This window comes from Elephas maximus, chromosome 16 (genome assembly GCF_024166365.1).
Source record: "Elephas maximus indicus isolate mEleMax1 chromosome 16, mEleMax1 primary haplotype, whole genome shotgun sequence".
NCBI classification, from domain to species: domain Eukaryota; kingdom Metazoa; phylum Chordata; class Mammalia; order Proboscidea; family Elephantidae; genus Elephas; species Elephas maximus.
In genome coordinates, this window is record NC_064834.1 from 55,359,939 (window position 1) to 55,380,998 (window position 21,060).

The following is a 21,060-nucleotide window of genomic DNA, read 5'->3' on the forward strand; positions in this document are numbered from 1 at the left end:
TTTCTGTTACAGCAGTCCTAGGTAACGAAGACACATAGAATAATTCCATAAGATTTTATTTTGCACTTAAATTGTAAGAGAGGCTATATATTTTTGTATAAGATAATTTACTCTCTATTTCTTCATGTATAAGCTCTTCATCTCTTCAACACTTTACGCTAGTTTCTTAAAAGTTTTAGGGAAGCTATATCAGGTATATTTATTACCTGTTATCCCCATTTCATTGCCTTTTTTTTCCCTTATGTTTATTTGATTTCATTTCGCTGCATAGAAGTTTGAAAAAATCTTTTAGTCCATCTGTCTTATAACTGATGATAGCTTTTAGTACTTTAACACTAGGGATTTATGGGAGCTTAACATATTTAACCCCATATCAACTCTGCCTTCTTTAGGTTATTTTACCTAAGCTGCAACATAGGGATCAAAGTTTTTCTTTTTTTATTATTGTTATCTACACAAACTTTTTTTTTTACACAAACCAGCAACATTTGTTAGATGTTGATTTATTTCCCACTGCTATACTTTTTCTGGTTTATCATACACTACCACCTACCACCACCGTCAGTTGCTGTCAAGTCTAACTCATGATGACCCCATGTGTGTCAGAGCAGAACCGTGTTCCATACAGTTTTTAACGATTGATTTCTGAAAGCAGATCACCAAGTCTTGCTTTCAAGGTGCCTCTGGGTGAACTCAAACCACCAACTTTTCGATTAGCAGCTGAGCACATTAACTGTTTGCACCACCCAGGGACTGACTGTTACAGTATTTCTAGTTTGTCATATACTAGGGTTTCTATAATAGAGAGAATACCTCTTTTGGTCTATTGATAAAATTTTCTGTTTTTTAACCTAATATAGTTTCAATAACCATGACTTTGTACTGTACAGAGTCTGCATTAATTTCAATACATTTACCCTGGTGGCATGGTTGTTAAGAGCTTGACTGCTAACCAAAAGGCTGGCAGTCTGAATCCACCAGATGCTCTTTGGAAACCCTACGGGGCAGTTCTACTCTGTCCTATAGCCTTGCTATGAGTCAGAATCAACTTGACAGCAACAGGTTTGTTTTTTTCTTTTTTACTCTATTAACCGAAACAGCAACTTACGGAGCCTGTAGAACTTTGTGTATCCAGTAACCGATACCTAAGAATCTGGATATAACCATCACTAATGCTACTCAGCTTACTGGGTTCCTTTAGAAAGGACTAAAGTATTTGTTTTGTTTTTTTTTTTTGATACACTATTTAGAATGCTTTTAGGCATACAGAAAAATTATGCACAAAGTACAGAATTCCCATGTACTTTCTCTGCCCACTGCACAGTTTCCCTTATTACCACCTTCTATTAGTGTGGAAGATTGTATACAACTGATGAACCAATATGTTGCTGTTGTTAAGACATTGTCAAGTCGGTTCCAAGTCACAGCGACTCTATGTATGACAGGACAATACATTGCTCGGTCCTGCGCCATCCTCACGATCATCGTTCAGCTTGAGCCCATGCTTGCAGCCACTGTGTCAATCTATCTTGATAAGGGTCTTCCTCTTTTTTCCTGACCCTCTGCTTTACCAAGTATGATGTCCTTCTCCAGGAACTGATCCCTCTTGATAACATGCCCAAAGACTATGAGCCAATAGATAGATCCATTATTATTAACTGAAGTCCAGAGTTTACATTAGGGTTCACTTTTGGAGTTGTACAGTTCTATGGGTTTTGACAAATGCATAATGTCATGTATCCACTACTACATTATCATGCGGTACAGTGTTACTTTCCTTAAGGTGCCTTGTACTTCTGCACCTATTTTCCCCTCTCCTTCCCCAAGCCTTGACCAACCACTGATCTTTTTACTGTCTCTATAGTTTTGCCTTTTCCAGAATGTCATAAAGTTGGAATCATACAGAAAGACACAGGAAGCATCAAAAGCAGATGGAAAGAATACACAGAGTCACTATACCAAAAGAATTGGTCGACGTTCCATCATTTCAGGAGGTAGCATACGATCAGGAACTGATGATACTGAAGGAAGAAATCAAGCTGCACTGAAGGCACTGGTGAAAAATAAGGCTCCAGGGATTGACAGAATATCAACTTAGATGTTTCAACAAACAGATACAGTGCTAAAAGTGCTCACTTGCCTATGCCAAGAAATCTGGAAGACAGCTACCTGGCCAACTGAGTGGAAGAGATCCATATTTATGCCTACCCGCCCCGCTGCCCAGTCCCAAGAAAACTGATCCAACTGAATGTGGAAGTTATTGAAAGATCATTAATAACACATGCAAGTAAAATTTTGCTGAAGACCATTCAAAAGTGGCTGTAGCAGTATATTGACAGGGAACTGCCAGAAATTCAAGCCCAGTTCAGAAGATGATGTGGAACCAGGGATAACATTGCTGATGTTAGATGGATCCTGGCTAAAAGCAGAAAATACCAGAAATATGTTTACCTGTGTTTTATTGACTATGCAAAGACATTCGACTGTGTGTGGATCATAACAAATTATGGATCACACTGCAAAGAATGGGAATTCTAGAACACTTAATTGTGCTCATGAGGAACCTGTACATAGATCAAGAGGCAGTTGCTTGAAAAGAACAAGGGGATACTGAGTAGTTTAAAATCAGAAAAGGTGTGCATCAGGGCTGTATCCTTTCACCATACCTATTCAATGTGTATGCTGAGCAAATAATCTGAGAAGCTGGACTATATGAAGAAGAACAGCGCATCAAGACTGGAAGAAGACTTATTAGCAACCTGCATTATGCTGATGACACAAACTTACTTGCTGAAAGTGAAGAGGACTTGAAGCACTTATTGATGAAGATCAAAGACTGCAGCCTTCAGTACAGATTACATCTCAACATAAAGAAAACAAAAATCCTCACCACTGGACCAATAAGCAACATCATGACAAACAGAAAAGGTTGAAATTATCAAGGATTTCATTTTACTTGGACCCACAGTCAATACCCATGGAAGCAGCAGTCAAGAAACCAAAAGATGCATTGCATTGGGCAAATCTGCTGCGCAAAAAAAAATTTTTTTTTGCTGCAAAAGACCTCTCTTAAAGTGTTGAAAAGCAAAGATGCTGCAAAAGACCTCTCTTAAAGTGTTGAAAAGCAAAGATGTCGCCTTGGAAAGTAGGGTGCCCCCCCCCCGCCCCCCGCAACCCAAGCCATGGTGTTTTCAATTGCCTCATATGCATGTGAAAGCTAGACAGTGAATAAGGAAGACTTAAGAAGAATTGAGGCATTTGAATTGTGGTGTTGGCTAACAATATTGAATATACCATGGACTGCCAAAAGAATGAACAAATCTGTCTCAGAAGAAGTACAACCAGAATGCTCCTCAGAAGCCAGGACACGTTGTCAGGAAGAGCACGTTCTCACTCCAGTCCCTGGAGAAGGACATCATGCTTGGTGAAGTAGAGAGTCACTGAAAAAAAGGAAGACCCTCAACAAGATGGATCGATACAGTGGGTGCAACAATGGGCTTGAGCATAACAATGATTGTGAGGACACGCAGTGTTTTGTTCTGTTGTACATAGGGTCATTATGAGTTGCAACAGACTCGATGACACCTCACAGCAACAACATACATTTAAGGTCCTCCATGTCTTTTTCTAGCATGATAACTCATTTATTGTTATTGCTGCATAATATTTCATTTTATAGCTATACCACAGTTTGTTTATCCATTCACCTATTGAAGGATAGCTTGGTTGCTTCTAATTTGGGGCAATTATGAATAAAGATGCTATAAGCATTTGGGGCAGGTTTTTGTGTGGACATAATTCTTCAACCCATTTGGGTAAGTACCTAGGGGCACAACTGCTGGATCACATGGTAAATCTATGTTTAGTGTTTTCAAAAACTGCCACTGTCTTCCAAAGTGCCTGTATCATTTTGCATTTCAATCAGCAATGAATGAGAGTTCTGTTGGTCCATGTTCTCACTAGCATTTGGTGTTTCAGTGTTTTGGATATTAGCCATTCTAACATATGAACAGTGATGTCTCATTATTGTTATAATTTGCATTTCCCTAATGACCACACGATATTGAGTATCTTTTATGTTTATTTGCCATCTGTATATCTTCTTTGGTGAGATGTCTATTCAGATTATTTTGCCTGTTTTTTAACTGTACTGTTTTCTTATTGTTGAGTTTTAAGAGTTCTTTATGTACCTTAGATACAAGTCCTTTATCAGATATGCTTCACAATTATTTCTCCCCATCCGTTGCTTGTCTTTCACTGCCTTAAGAAATACTACGTTTTCAAAGTCTATTCCTTGTGCGGTAGATATATTTAGAGCAACAATAACAAAAAAAAAAGAAAAGCAGCTATTCAGTCTGCTTACGTACAACCAAATACCTCATGGGATTTGGTTTCTTAGTTTGGAAGTTTAGGGTCATGATTTCACGGGACATCTCAGTTAATTGGCCTAATATCGTGGTTAACGATTCTGTTCTATCTCCTAGTTCATTGCACAGTGCGTGGGGTCTTAAAAGCTTGCAAGTGGCCATTCAAGGTGCAACGATTGGTCTCTACTTGTCTGGAGCAACACAGGAAGGAGTGTCAGAAACAGTAGGAAGAAACAGAATGTGTGGTTAACTGCCTCCATGAACAACTGCCTCCTTTGCCATGAGACCAGAAGGACTAGATGGTGCCCTGCTACTATTACGGAACGTTTTGATCAAAGATTGTATAGAAGACTCCTGAAAAAAGGGAGAAAATGTAGAACAGAATTTCAAATTCTCATGAAATCCAGACTTTCTGAAGCCATGGAGGCTGGATGAACCCCCAAAACTATTGCCCTGAGATAATCTTTAAACCATAAACAAAAAATATCCCTTGAAGTCATCTTAAAACAATAGCTTAGCTTAACTAGTAAAGAATGTCTGCCTTGAGCATTGTTCCCTTTTAAAATCTATCTATATGAGATCAAATTAACAACAGCAACTTGAAAGATGAGAAACTCAGGGGGCAGTGAGTTTATGTTAATGAGGGACGAACAATTCAGAAAAGGAAGTGAGAATGGTTGTACAACTTGAAGAATGTAATCAATGTCACCAAACTGTTCATGTAGAAATTGTTGAATTGGCGTATGTTCTGCTGTGTACATTCTCAACAACAACAAATAACTTAAAAAAAAAAAGTCTATTCCATTTGTGTGCCTATCTCCAAGTCCTCTTCTACTTCTAGGCTGAATTTGAAAGACATTTATAAATATCAATTTCATTCCCATTATTCAGAAATTAAAGAAATTATAGGTGGTATTAAATGCTTCATATAGCCCCACTGACATTATCAGACTGATGGCTGGTCTGAGAAAAACAGGCTCAGCTTTCATTTCAAGGGTAAGCCAAGCTGCTGAAAGAAGGGTTCAAGCTGTGTAATTTAATGAATATAATGACATGGCTGGAGCCTGACATGATTTCATTTTAAGCAGCCTATTCTACCCTGACAGATTGTAAAATTCTAATATTAAGGACCAAGCTTTTTTAACTCTGCTCTTAAAATTGAGTCATATGGTATATTCAACATGACATTTATGAGTTAATGTTATATTCTTATACTTTAACTGACTGAAACATGATTTTGACTTAGACAAAATTTTATTTTAAAAATGAGTCTTCATTGGCCACTTTTCAATGGGAAACTTTTAAATTGAGGGCAATTAAGTTAAAAGGAGAGAATGGGCTAGTTGGGACAATTTAAAACCTAACTTCATATGTAACATAAGGTGAATCATTTTCAGGCTTTCTCCTTGTACTTTTACTCTGTATTTTAATTCTCAAAGTAACTTCCAATTAAGGTTACCCACTGAGATTTTTCTTTATTCAACTTAATGATATTTTCAAAATCTCATTCTCACTATTAAAAGTTGTCTTGTTCTGCCCTGACAGAGAGCACAACAGAAAACCCTTGAGGGAGCAGGAGAACAGTGGGATGCAGACCCCAAATTCTCATAAAAAGACCAGACTTAATGGTCTGATTGAGACTGGAAGGCCCCAGTGGTCATGGCCCCCAGACCTTCTGTTGGCCCAGGACAGGAACCATTCCCGAAGACAACTCATCAGACATGGAAGGGACCGGACAAGGGGTTGGAGATAGATGCTGATGAGGAGTGAGCTACTTGTATCAGGTGGACACTTGAGACTGTGTTGGCATCTCCTGTCTGGAGGGGAGATGGGAGGGTAGAGAGGGTTAGAAACTGGCAAATCGGTCACGAAAGGAAAGACTGGAAGGAGGGAGTGGGCTGACTCATTAGGGGGAGAGTAAATGGGAGTATGTAGTAAGGTGCATATAAGTTCATATGTGAGAGACTGACTTGATTTGTAAACTTTCACTTAAAGCACAATAAAAATTATTAAAAAAAAAGGCTTGTTTATCTAAAAAATTATCTAAAAATATATAAACTTAATAATATTCATGACAAGGTTTCTTTAAAGAAGTTAACTTTGAAAATTAAACAATGTCTAAAACAGGCGTCAATAAACTACAGCCCATGGGCCAAGATGGCCCATAGACTATTTTTGTAAATAAAAAAAAAATTTTAATCATATTTTACTGTGTTTTTGGTAAAAGTTTACATAGCAAATTAGGTTCCCATCTGACAATTTCTACACAAATTGTTCAGTAACATTTTTCACAATGTGTCAACATTTTCTTTAATTACATTCTGGTTGTTTTGTTTCTAGTACTCTAGTTTCCCTGCTTCCTCACCTTCTCATCTTTGCTGTAGAGTAATTGTTGAAGTTTGTTCTCATATACAGATGGCTTTTTAATGGACCACCATACTCATAGATAATATCCTTTGTGTTCTAATCTATTATTTCACTAAAAGGTAACCTCAGGGGACAGTTTCGGTTCAATGTTTGAAGAGTATCTCAGGCCCTAACACACAGCATTAACAGGACACAAACCATGACTAACAACACACAAACACCAGAAGATAAGCTAGATAACTGGGATCTTCTAAAAATTAAACACTTAACGCTCATCAAAAGACAACCAAAGGAATAAAAAGAGAACCTACAGACTGGGAAGAAATTTTTGGCTATGACAAATCCGACAAAGGTCTAATCTCTAAAATCTACAGGAAAATCCAACACCTCTACAACAAAAAGACAAATAATCCAATTAAAAAATGGGCAGAGGATATGAACAGACACTTCACTAAAGAAGACATTCAAGCAGCTAACAGACACATGAGGAAATGCTCACAATCACTAGCCATTAACCCATTGCTGTTGAGTCAATTCCAACTCATAGCAACCTCATAGGACAGAGTAGAACTGCCCCGTAGCATTTCCAAGGAGCGCCTGGTGGATTCGAACTGCTGACCTTTTGGTTAGCAGCCGAACTCTTAACCACTATGCCACCAGGGTTTCCTCACTAGCCATCAAAGAAATACAAATCAAAACTACAAGGAGATACCATCTCACCCCGACATGACTGGCATGAATCAAAGAAACAGAAAATAACCAAATGCTGGAGAGGCTGCAGGGAGATTAGAGCTCTTATGCACTGCTGGTGGTAGGTAATGCAAAATGGTAGAACCATTTTGGAAAACAATAAGGTGCTTCCTTAAAAAGCTAGAAATAGAAATACCATATGATCCAGCAATCCCAATCCTAGGAATATATCCTAGAGAAGTAAGAGCTGTCACACGCATAGACATGTGCACACTCAAGTTCATTATAGCAGTGTTCACAACAGCAAAAAAATGGAAACAACCTAGGTGGCCATCAACAGATGAATGGATAAACAAACTATGGTACATACACACGATAGAATATTATGCAACAATAAAGAACAATGATGAATCTGCAAAGCATCTCACAACATGGATGAATCTGGAGGGCATCATGCAGAGTAAAATAAGTCAATCACAAAAGGACAAATACTATATGAGACCACTACTATAAAAACTCATGAAAAGGTTTACACACAAAAAGAAACAATCTTTAATGGTTTCAAGGGAGGGGAGCGCTGGGGAGGGAAAAACACTAAATTGACAATAGTTAAGTGGTAACTTTGGTGAAGGGTAAGACAGTATACAATACTGGGGAAGCCAGCACAACTTGTACAAGGCAAGGTCATGGAAGCTCCATAGACACTCCCAAACTCCCTGAGGGATCAAATCACTAGACTGAGGGCTGTGGGGACCATGGTCTTGGGGAACATCTAGCTCAATAGGCATAACACAGTTTGTAAAGAAAATGTTCTACATTCTACTTTGATGAGCAGCATGTGGGGTCTTAAAAGCTTATGAGCAGCCATCTAAGATATTTCACTGGTCTCAATCCATCTGAAGCAAGGGAGAATGAAGAAAACCAAAGACACAAGGGAAAGATTAGTCCAAAGGACTTATGGACCACAAGTACTATAGCCTCCACCAGACTGAGTCCAACACAACTAGATGGAGCCTGACTACCACTGCTGACTGCTCTGACAAGGATCACAATAGAGGGTCCCCGACAAGGCTGGAGAAGAATGTAGAACAAAATTCTAACTCACAGAAAAAAAAAAAAAGACCAGACTTATTGGTCTGACAAAGACTGGAGAAACCTGGAGAGTATGGCCCCTGGACACCCTTTTAGTTCAGTAATGAAGTCACTCCTGAGGTTCACCCCTCAGCCAAAGATTAGTCAGGCCTATAAAATGAGACTAAATGGGCACAGGAGCCCAGGGGCAAGGCCAAGAAGGCAAGAGGGGACAAGAAAGCTGGTAAAGCAGGAAAGAAGGGGAGGGTGTTGACATGTCATGGGGTTGGCAACAAATATCACAAAGCAATATGTGTATTAATTGTTTAATGAGAAGCTGGTTTGCTCTGTAAATCTTCATCTAAAGTACAATTAAAAAAAGAAATAAAGAAAAAAAGTACCTTGGGGTGATAGTCTCAGGAAGTCCTCTAGTCTCAACTGGTCAAGTAGGTCTGGACTTACTAAGAATCTGGGGTCTGTTCCACATTTTTCTCCCATTGTATCAGGGTCCATCTATTGTGGCCCTAATCAGAATGGTTGGGAGTGGTAGCCAGGCACCACCTAGTTCTTCTGGGCTCAGGTAAATAAAGTTTTATTGGGACACAGTCATGCCCATTTGTTTACGTACTGTCTGTGGCTGCTTTTGTGCTACAATGGCAGACTGGATATTTGAGACAAAAACTATGTGGCCCAAAAAGCTGAAAATATTTGCTATCTGGCCTTTTATACAAAAGTTTACTGATCTCTCCCCACTCTGAAATAAGTACGTAAAATCAAACTACACCTTCTGATTAAAGACTGTAACAATACAACAACCATAAATTTGCAAATGATTTTAGTACCCTAGGCATATATGAAAAGTCATATCTCTGATTATCTAATAGGTTTATGTCTTACCTATGAGATATCTGCATAAAAACCTGGTGTCCTCTTAGTTTTTTTTTTTTTTTTAATTCCAAAGCTTCCTAGGCAAATTAGTGCCATTGATTTAAATGTTCCCAAATTAAAAAATGGGAATATCAAAGTTATGTGAAACCTATGGCCAAATTCTAAATTTAAATACATGAAAGTATTAAGCAAATGAGCACTACATCAGTCAGTATAGTCAAACAGGTAGGTGAGATTCTGACAATTTCCTTTTGCAATGGAAAAAGGGAAAGAAGAAACTACTCCAAGTGTATAGGCATTTTCGCCACATATAACACAAGGAGATAGATACTCGATGCTAGATAATAAATAAGCTACATTTATTGAATGATCCCAATGTATTATTGTTGTTAGGTGCCGTTGAGTCAGTTCCAACTCACACCATCCCCATGCACAACAGAACAAAATATCGCCCGGTCCTGTGCCACCCTCACAATCATTACCATGTTTGAGCCCATTGTTGCAGCCACTGTGTCAATCTATCTCGTTGAGGGTCTTCCTCTTTTGTGCTGACCCTCCACTTTACCAAGCATGATGTCCTTCTCCAGGGACTGGTCCCTCTTGATAACATATCCAAAGTATATGAAATGAAGTCTCGCCATCCTCGCTTCTAAGGAGCACTGTGGCTGTACTTCTTCCAAGACAGATTTGTTCGTCCTTCTGGCAGTCCATTCATTCATTCTTCTTCACCAACGCAATAAATCAAAGGCATCGATTCTTCCACTGTCTTCTTTAATTCATTGTCCAGCTTTTGCATGCACATGAGGCGATTGAAAATATCATGGCTTGGGCTTGGGGCACCTTAGTTCTCAAAATGACATCTTTGCTTTTTAACACTTTAAAGAGGTCTCTTGGAGCGGATTTGTCAGATGTAATACATTATTTGATTTCTTGATTGTTGCTTCCATGGGCAATGGTTGTGGTGGCTTGTGTGTTGCTGTGATGCTAGAAGCTATGCCATCGGTATTTCAAGTATCAGCAAGGTCACCTATGGCAGACAGGTTTCCGCAGAGCTTCCAGACTAAGACAGACTAGGATGAAGGACCTGAAGATTTACTTCTAAAAAACTGGCCAGTGAAAACTTTATGAATAGCAGCAGAACATTGTCTGATACAGTGCTGGAAGATGAGCCTGTCAGGTTGGAAGGCACTCAAAATACAACTGGGTAAGAGCTCCCTCCTCAAAGTACAATCAACTTTAATGACATGGACGAAGTAAAGCTTTTGGGACCTTCATTTACTGATGTGGCATGACTCAAAATGAGAAGAAACAACTGCAAATATCCACCATGTATGACACCATACTATACATGTTTTAGAATAGAGAAAAAAAGGTCTCAGTTTCTGTAGCTTCTCTAGAGCCAACACTGCATATTTTCTTTAATGCTACAACCTTAAGCAACTTGAAAAGGAAACTTGTTGGGTTCCATTGAGTCAATTTTGATGCATAGCAACCCCATGTGACAGAATAGAGCTGCCCCATAGGGTTTTCTTGGCTGCAATCTTTACAGAAGCAGATCACCAGGTCTTTCTCCCAAGCTGCTGGGTGGGTTCAAACTGCTAACCTTTTGGTTAGCAGCCAAGCACTTTACGGTTTGCGCCACCGGGGCTCCTTGAAAAGGAACCTAAGAACTATTAATATATATTCAAGTAATACCAAATGCTGTTTCAGTTATAGGCAATGTCTTCATATACAATTTTAAAGTTCCTTTTTGGTTTATATTATTTAATGATGAATTTCCCAAGGAAAACAATTTTACCCTCTCATCAAGCTTAGAATTCCTGGTGTATCTGTTTGAACATATTAGAGACTGCAGAAAATCTGGATCGTGCCAGCATAGAAGTTACTGGCAACCATGCGGGAGAAGTCTTCAAAATCTTCTTTGGCATGTTTAGAGGAAGGAGGTTCTGACCTGACTGACAATTAGCCTAAAACATCTTGACTTCGGTAATAACTGTTGTTGTTAGATGCCGTTGAGTCAGTTCTGACTCATGGTGACTCTATGTACTACAGAACAAAAGACTGCCCACTCCTGCACCATGCTCACATTGTTATGCTTGAGCCCATTGTTGCAGCCACTGTATCAATCCATCTCACTGAGGGTCTTCCTCTTTTTCACTGACCCTCTACTTTATCAAGCTTGATGTCCTTCTCCAGGGATTGATCCCTCCTGATAACATGTCCAAAGTGTCTAAGACATAGTCTTGCCACCCTTGATTCTAAGGAGCATCCTGGTTGTACTTCTTCCAAGACAGATTTGTACATTCTTTTAACTGTCCACTGTATATTCAATATTCTTTGCCAACACCACAATTCAAAGGCATCAGTTCTTCTTCGGTCTTTGTTATTCATTATCCAGCTTTAGCATGCATATAATGCGATTGAAAATACCATGGCTTGGGTCAGGCACACCTTAGTCTTCAAGGTGACATCTCTGCTTCTCAACACTTTAAGAGATCTTTTGCAGCAGATCTGTCCAATGCAATAACTGGGATGGTAAAAATGAATGACTGAAACCTCACAGTATCCTATTTATGTTCCCAAAGACTTAGAAGGAAATGAGCACCAAAGAGATGGGAGAAAAACTGGCCCCCCTATTATGGAGTCAGTTTTCAGAAGAGCCAAAGCTCTGGGTCCGATGCTTCAAGTAGATCAATGTAATTCATTAGTGGATAAATGTGAAAATTGAACCCCTACAGCTCTTCTGATGAGCTACCTTGGGTAATGTTCACTGAGAGCTGAGAAGTAAAGAAGCGTGGCAAACAAAATTAATTACCTGACGAAGACTCAGTATTGCTCAACTTTTTCCAGCAGATGCAGTTTATAACGCCTGTGCTGTCATCCACTGCAAGAAAAGCATAAAGGAGAGATTTGGCATTGCTGGTGAACTAGCATGTGGTCACTGCATTTGCCATACTAAAAGTTGACAGTTTTCAATAGCCTGGTGGGCCAAATCCGTATCAAATTCTCCTTCCACCTTCAGGAATAATCTCCCACCCTACAGCAATGCAAATTGATTGTTGGCACAAGCCAATGTTATACACGAGCTCAGCATAATGTATTCAACATCTCACTCACCCTACCTGAAGGGTACAAATCATTCTTGTCTACCCCTCTCTCCTAAAAATTGTGTCCTCAATAGCAAGGACTGCTGACATACAAAGTCAGCCTTTCTCTCTCGCCCTGGAACAAAACAGCATCACATGGTCTTGTGGTCTGTGGTCTGTGGTCAGAGGCACAGGTACTTAGAGTGCAGCCTTCTGTCACCATTTGCTCCCTCGCTAGCTTGCTAACTCACCAAGATACAACATCCCAAGCCTTTGGGCCTGGGCTTTTCTTCGTGAAACATCATCTGCCCAGTCCTTACAACTGCAGGGCTTGTCAGTAAAATAAAGCACGTCACAGGTTTTCATAACAGAAATATTTATATCCTGGCCATAAAAATAATACTGGTTTGGCTTATTTTATCCCTAGTGCAAAAAACAAACAATTCCCATGGCACTTGGTTTTGGGACTGTAGAGAAATTTGGAAATGTTTCCTATGAGATGATGGGTGTTTTCTCTTTGCCTAATTTCTGATAAGCTCAGAGTAGAGATTGCTAAGCACGGGGTCAGTGGGCCTAATGATTTTTTAAAAATCAACTAGGCTTGTAAAAGCACACGTAATTTGGAAGAATCTCAAGGTAAACAGTTTTGATTGCTCAATTAAATCATGGAGGTAATAATATCTGTGTTGAACGCAGAAGCCCAGAATTGTCTTTATAGTAAAATAAATTCTAGATGGGTTTTATTTTTGTAATGTAATATTTTTAATATTAAGAAGACAAGAAGAAAATATGGGTGAATACTGTTTAACCTTGTGCTTGTCATTAGTGGGGACAGACCTCTTTAAGTAGGATCTGAATGTCAGAATTCATTAAAGAGAAAAGTCTGATATATACGGCTACCAAAAAACTGAAAGTGTGCAGCAATTTTCCAAATAATAGAGGTAGTGCCTTAATATATAAAGAGTTCCTACACATTAAGAAGAAAAACACTGAAAATATGGCAAAGATCATGCCATTCGTGAAAGATATAAAAATGGTCAATAAGCATATAAAAAGATGATAAATTTACTAGTTATTAGGATATTAAGGCAAATTTAAATAATTTCACTACCAGTTTTTGTGTGCCATTGAGTGGATTCCGACTAATAGCGACCCTACAGGACAGAGTAGAACTGCCCCATATGGCTTCCTAGGCTGTACTCTTTAAGGGAACAGATTGCCAGCTCTTTTCTCCTTTGGAGTGGCTGATGGGTTATAACTGCTGACCTTTCAGTTAGCAGCTAATTGCTTTCACCATTTTGCCACCAGGGCTCCTTACTTCACTACCAGAATGACAAATAATAAAAATATTGATACCCTCAGGTTCTGTTAGTGGGAGTGTGTATTAGAGTCAACTCTGAAGAGCAAGTTTGGAAACATTTCTCAAATTTAGAAATTTGACTTAGTAATTATTTCCAGTAACTTATCCTGAGGAGAAAAACCAAAAAAGTACACAAATATATGGATTTTGTATAAGACTGTTCATTGCAATACTGCTTATGACACTGGAAATTAGAGATAATTGAAACGTTTACAAATACGGAATTGGTTATGAGAACAGCATGAGAAAATACAAAGTTATAATGCAGTTCTTATGTTCACTGCTGTTAAAGGATATTCATTCCTCATTGTAAAATAAAAATCTTTTATATGATATAATCTAATTTCTATAAAACATTATTAAATAGTGTACGTAGACAGCAATGGCTTTAAGCAGGCATTGCTTAATATCAGTTTCCTTCAGAGTGTGGAGAAGGCACCTCACATTCAACGCATACAATGGCTGTAAGCCTAATTATAGAAATACTGAGAAGTGAAAGAAATATGCATAACAGTACTGAGGAAATAAGGCACGGCTATACTTATTCAATATTAAGACTTCTAATTTTGGAAGGATGTTTACTCAAATATTAATAGTATTTTTATCTGATTTGTGGGGGTTTATTTGAATGTCCTCTAGTTTTAAATTTTAGTTTATAATGATTAAGCATCATTTTAACAAGTAAAAAATTGGTAGGCATTCTGAGTTAAAAAATGTATGACACCTCTAGGCACACCACTTCTCTGGCTAGTTTAGAATCTTGATTTGCAATGGAGAGAAAAAAAAAAGAGAAAGAGAGCATATGAACATTGTTCTAGAAAATGTGAGGTCATCCTGGTCTTCACTGCAGCCTCCCAGGATTCCAGGTGTGAGCTGGAGTTGCTGCCAGCCATTCTGTGTACTCTGGGCACCACCACCAAACCCTCTGACTTCCACTGGTTTGTATCTCTGCCCACAGAGCCTGTGCAATGTGCCCCGAGATCAGACTGCGGGAATGCCCAGAGATGACCACCCTTGCAGGGCGGCTCAGCATCCTCTCTGGCTGGGCAGCACCACATCCTTTCCAGAGCCGCCTGGGCTGTATGCCTTTTGTTTCCAGCTGCAGGGCGAGTCAGACAGCATGAGCAGGAAGCACCCGCCAGCACAGGCCTGTGGTGAGTCAGGCGGAGCAGGGCTAAGGACAGCCTGGCAGGTGGCCCAAGAGCCAATTTAGGCCTGAGGACCACAGGGAAGGAGGCAGCTCTCCATTTGAACAGACTGCACAGCAGTTAAAGTTAAAAGCACTTCTACTCTCAATTCATTCAATATTCAGATACTTTTTGCTTTCTCAGAGCCCCACAGACGTGTTTTGCTCTGGGACACCCACTCTGAGGGAAATGTTTATTGAGGAATAGTCACACATTTATCACTGAAATCATTTTATAATGGGAAGGGGGCTAAGTGAAGCCCGTTTATATCCCAGGCCTAGTACCTGACATGGTTCTAGGGCCAGGAATGAAGTCCTCATACAGCCTCATTCCTCTGATCTCGAAAGAGTCAAGTGCATGGGCTTTGTGAGAGTCATCAGCTGCTCCCAAAGGCTGGGACTGCTTACAGTTCAACTTTCAGCTAAGTGGGTCCTTATGCATAAGCTAAACCTCAGACACAATTGCTCTTACCTCCGTAACTGTAGAAAGCATCTCTTTCTCTCACTCCAACTACAGTTCCTAAGACATCTACCTGTTTTACTGGATGCCCATTGTAAAAAAATATACCTAAAAAACAAAAGGCAAAATCAATTTATTTTATAAGTATAGGTAGTCCCCGACTTACAACTGGGTTCTGTTCTGGTGACTACTGTGAGTTGGTTTTGATGTAAGCCGAATACCTCTCTTTTTTTTCTTTTTTGTAGTTTTCATTTCAAAACAGAGTAGTGTTTGGAACAGTAAATCATAAAATTGAGCATCTGCAAGGGAATATGTGAGAATGATAACATAAGCAAATTACAGACCGTAACACTGTATGTAGTACATATCACTAACAAAAAGATGTACCAAAACAAACAGATGGTCATAAGTGCGTATTAGTTAACTAGTGGTGCTATAACAGAAATATCACAAATGGGTAGCTTTAACGAACAGAAATTTATTTTCTCAACAATGTAGGAGGCTAGAAGTCTGATTTAAGGGCACTGGCCCTAAAGGAAGGCTTTCTCTCTCTGTTAGTTCTGGAGGAAGGTCTTTGTCTCTTCTGAGCTTCTGTTCCTGGGCAATCTTCCTATGCTTGGCATCTGTCTTCCCATCTCTCTTGCTAGCTTGCATTTAATCTCTTTTATATCTGAAAAGAGATTGACTCAAAATACACCCTACATTAATCTTGTCTCATTAACATAATAAAGGCAATCCATTCCCAAATGGGATTACAACCACAGGCATAGAGGTCTGAACTTACAACACGTATTTTGGGGGGACACAATTCAATCCATAGCAGTGCAGTTCATCATAACTTGAGTAAATCCCAAATCGGGACTACCTGTGCATCATCTACTTCATTAAATGTTAATTGTGTATGTGGGGTTTGTGTGTGTGTGTGTATGTGTGTGCGTGTATGTCAAAAATCAGTGGCATGCGTGCTTTCTGCAATTCCAGACTTAAGAATCAGCCCTTGATGAATGGCAAGCCCTGCCAAATTCAGATGCCTTTTCCACAAAGGTCATGAGTAGAAAGCTTCACTTTAAGACAATTTACACTAGTGCACAAAAAAGAAAACCGATTTTTCCCAACTAGATTTAGTTAATGTACTTTCCACTTGTAAAAATTAAATGTAGCTCCTTATAGAATAAGAGGGGCTGAAAACAGTCATCACATTACGTGACCAGACTTTGTACTGTATTTTGAGGGATTGGAAAAAAGGAAGGAGAAAAAAAAACACGAGGAAGACTTCTTTGGCTTTTTCTGCAAGTGCTTTTTCTAAGAAACCAGTCATCGTTCTATGAATTGGCAATTGCATTTTCTTTTTTTTAAGGGAGATGTTAAGTAGGTTACAAAATACTGCTTTGGTGCCAGCAGATTACAACTCAAAAGATTCTTTCTCTTTCTAAAACTCTGTTTTAAAAACCTCGACTACAGATGTCGACACCCATGTCCCAGCAGAGACGGAACTGCGGAGAGTGAACTGCGGAGAGTGAACCCTACCCACAAGACGCACGAAGACCTTTTCCAACTCAGGAACAGGACCCAGACAGGACTCCTGGGAGTGGTGAGCCCCATTCTGACGAGGCCCCAGGGATACCCTGGCTCCTGATGCTTTTCCCTTCTGTGGGCCCCAATATTTTTACCTTAACTCCTAGATTGGTTTAAGCTACTTCTGGTTGGTTCCTGTTACCTGCAACCAGAGTCCTAACCAAACCTGTTGCCATCAAGTCAATTCTGACTCATGGTGGCCCCATTACTAGAACTGAGTTCTACAGGATTTTCTTGGCTGTAATCTCTATGGAAGCATATCGCCAGGCTTTTCTTCCATGGCACCACTGGGTGGGCTCAAACCGTCAACCTTCAGCTAGTGGCTGAGCGTAAGGCATCTGCACCATCCAAGGACATTCAGAAGTCTACAGTATAGTCTAAAGATCATTCTGTGAAAAGATGGTTGGAGTCTGTTTCAACCAGGATGTTTCACTTAAAAAAAACACATCTGAGACATTATCACCAATGACATACCAAAGATTACCAGTACCAGTTTGCCTCCGTCTCTTTGAATACATCATAAGGTCCTTTGCTCACAGGAAGAGTTAAACTCTTCTAACAGGCCCCTATCATGTCCCTGATACTTCCTGGAGCACCTACAAAAGATCTTTAAGCATGGCTGTCATTTCATGTGAATTAATTTCTTCCTGAGGAGATGAGCTATGAAGAATACCAGACTATTCTGGAAAAGAGACAACTGTGTGGGAGGCTGGCTGCCTTCCAAGGAAAAAAACAGACCATTTCTAACAATAATTAGGAAATAAAGGTGTGGCAAAAAATCCGTACAAAGGCTTTAGCATAAGGTCATCCAACTATATTTGTATACGGAAATGGAAAGACAAAACCTCACCTCATTAAACTCTGGATTCCTCAGATTGTTGACTACTTCTGACTCATAGTTTGCCATTCAGGCCCTTGACTGGAAAGCGTCAGGCAAAATAGCAAAGTTTATCTAAACTTCTCACATACACAGTATCCTTGTGAAGGTCTACCCGCAGCTATGTGAATTATTTAAATCTATCCTCAAACTATATTTGTTATATTCTTAGGTATGCAGAACCTATTTTTAGCAACCAACAGTCTAATAAAAAATGTTTAACCTTACATTTATAATGCTTCGGTCCATCAATTACTACTTCTTGAGGGCCCATTACATGCCAGGCACTGTTCTGAGCATTGGGATAGCCCTGGTGAACAAGACAGTTAACATCCTTCCTCTCAAGCAGTTATGTAATTTGATTCTGACTAACTCAAAACAAAACCTTACAAGAAAAGCAGGCATTGTTAATCCCCATTTTTACAAAGAAGCTTTGCAGAAACCAAAAACCCATTGCTGTCAAGTCTATTCCAACTCCTAATTCTAGTGACCCTGTAAGACAGAGTAGAACTGCCCCATAGGGTTTCCAAGGAGTGGCTGGTGGATTTAAACTGCTGACCTTTTGGTTAGCAGCCGTAGCTCTTAACCACTGTGCCACCAGGGCTCCAAGCTTTGCAGAAGATGAGTCATAATCCAGGTCAGGTAAGTGGCATAGTTTGGATCCCAAGTCAGGCATGCCAAAAAAAAAAACAAACCCAGTGCTGTCGAGTCGATTCCGACTCATAGTGACCCTATAGGACAGAGTAGAACTGCCCCATAGAGTTTCCAAGGAGCACCTGGTGGATTCGAACTGCTGTCTCTTTGGTTAGCAGCCGTAGCACTTAACCACTAAGCCACCAGGGTTTCCAAGTCAGGCATAAGGATGCCCAGTTCAGCAATCTTCCCACCAAGAGCTAACCCAAAGAAAAACTGAACATTTTAAAATATGAAAACCTCAATCTCAGATAAAAACGTTCCTTCAGTCTAGAGGTCACTCCCCTAAGTATCTACTTTCAAAAAAAAAAAAAAAAAGAACTAAAAACGATTTGGACTGTTTTTAACTTGCTTAGAAATTTACTCAGTCTAGGATCCTGGCTAAAGAGCCCTGGTGACACAATGTTTAAGAGCTGGGCTGCTAACAGAGAGGCTGGTGGTTTGAACCTACCCTGCAGCTCCCCGGAAGAAAGACGTGGCGATCTACTTCCGGAAGAAAGACGTGGCGATCTACTTCTGTAAAGATTGTTGTTGTATGCCACAAAGTCGATTCCGACACAAAGCACCCTACGGACAGTTCTGTCACAAGGGGTCGGTATGAGTAGGAATGAACTCAACGGGACCCAACAACAGGGTCCAGGCTAGATCATTCTCAAAGGGAAGGCTTTCCTGAAAGCCCTGCAGCCCTGTTTTCTGCAGGTTTGGGGAAGGGGTGGTGGTAATGCAGAGGCAGCACAGAGCACCCATCCAGGTACATACCTGGCACCTGCCGGGACTCCTTCAAGTCCAGGATATCTCTGACGTAGAGTTTTGCAAAGGCTAGAAATACAGGATCCAAACCCCACAAGAGGGAAGGGGTCTCCTCCTCTTCACATCTACTGGATTCGGACTGCATCCGGAGGCTGGACTGTGGCTTCCAGGCGACCCTGAAAGGCTCTGCATCACTCCCGCTGAGGTTCTGGATGGGAGACTGAAACATGAGGATGCAAGGCGTTTAACTTGGGTGCCCAGTTGTTCCGGGTGGGCATAGAGTTCAGGGAGGGGTAAACTGGGGGTCAAGAGCCCTGTGACATTAATGCCCAAGAGAGTGAGGAAAGCGGTTTTCCTCCCGTGAGGACCCACGAATTCCTTGTGGCCCTCCCCTGAAATTCCCTGTCCCAGCAGCGCTTCTCCTTCCCTAAAAGTACTAACTTTCAGACAAATAAACACTTTTATCTTTAGGGAATATGTCCATACAGGCATACCCTGGAACCGCTTTAACGGGTGGGGTCCAGGGAGGAACGGGTGCCCTCACGGCCCTACACGTGTTGGGAGGAGAGTGAGTCACAGTCGACCTGCCCCTGCACATTCCGTTTTTCGGGATGAGGCCCAGAAACAGGAAACGAAAGATGGGACGCACACGCAGCCTCTCCGCCGCTACCGCGCCACCGACCGGACGCTCCGAGGAAGCCCGGCTCTTCTCGACGTTCCGAGGCTGCGGGCGCGGACACCCAGCCCAGAGGAGGCGCAGCCAGCCCCGCCCGTCCTTGAAGCAGTGGGTCGCCGTCTCCTTCCGGGATCCGGGTTCCGGCAGCGCCCAACACCGCCCCCGGGGCAAGACCAACCCTCATCTCCACGCCCCGGCGCTTCCTTCCGGAGACCACGCCCACCCACAGTGCCCCCGCCCATCCCGCAGAGGCCCCGCCCCAGCTTCACCCCATCTTGGCGTTTTGGCTGCTCTCGGCCTGCGCAGCGCTGCTCTTTCTCGTTCTATGCGGCGCACAGGCCTCTCCCTCCTCCTGACTCCTCAGGATTCGCGCTTGAGCTGCGAGTCTTGTCCTGAGCGCAGCAGGGCTCTTGTTTAAACTGAAGTCTCGAATCGCGGGGGTCTGGGAGCCCGGCTGATATTCCCGCTGCTCATAAACCCTTTTTTAAGTCACCTTTCCCTCCAGTCCCCCACTGATGGCGGGACCTGAGCCAGGGCCTCCAAGAGGTTGGGACAGGCTTGAAGTATGTTTTTTTGTTTGTTTGCTTTGGGCTCCTGAGATACTAAGCAAATACAGATAAAATAGAGCAACGTCAAAAGCAGGATTTCATTGTGACATACTTTATTTTGTTTATTTTTTAATTTTATTTTGTTGTTGAGAATATACACAGCAGAGCATACACCAAGTCAACAGTTTCTACACCATGTACAATTCAGTGACACTGATTACATTCTTCCATTTATGCAACCATTCTCACCCTCCTCCCCTCTAGCATAAACTCACTGCTCCCTAGGGTTCCTGTCTAGTCTTTCCAGTTGCTGTTCTCAGTTTGATCTCATATAGACAGTTCTTAAAAGAGCATACTGCTCAAGGCAGACATTTTTAACTAAGCTAAACTATTGTTTGACTTTAAGAAGACTTCCGGGATATTTTTGGTTTAAGGTTTAAAGATTATCTCAGGGCAGTAGTTTCTG

General features: G+C 40.8%; 1 protein-coding gene across 10 annotated transcripts in view; it reads right to left on the minus strand.

Annotated features, from left to right (window-relative positions):
• Positions 1-20,213, minus strand: part of STN1 (STN1 subunit of CST complex) — a 58,244-nt gene extending 38,031 nt beyond the window's left edge. For 6 of the 10 annotated variants that reach the window (XM_049855239.1, XM_049855234.1, XM_049855242.1 and 3 more), the window contains exons 1-4: positions 20,020-20,213; positions 19,380-19,590; positions 15,488-15,583; positions 12,199-12,267 (exon numbers count right to left, since the gene is read on the minus strand). In XM_049855239.1, coding sequence (XP_049711196.1) covers positions 12,199-12,267; positions 15,488-15,583; positions 19,380-19,515 — 301 coding nt within the window. In that variant the 5' untranslated portion in view covers positions 19,516-19,590; positions 20,020-20,213. The other 4 variants (XM_049855236.1, XM_049855235.1, XM_049855237.1 and 1 more) reach the window with 4 other exon arrangements.
• Positions 20,214-21,060: the final 847 nt, after the last annotated feature.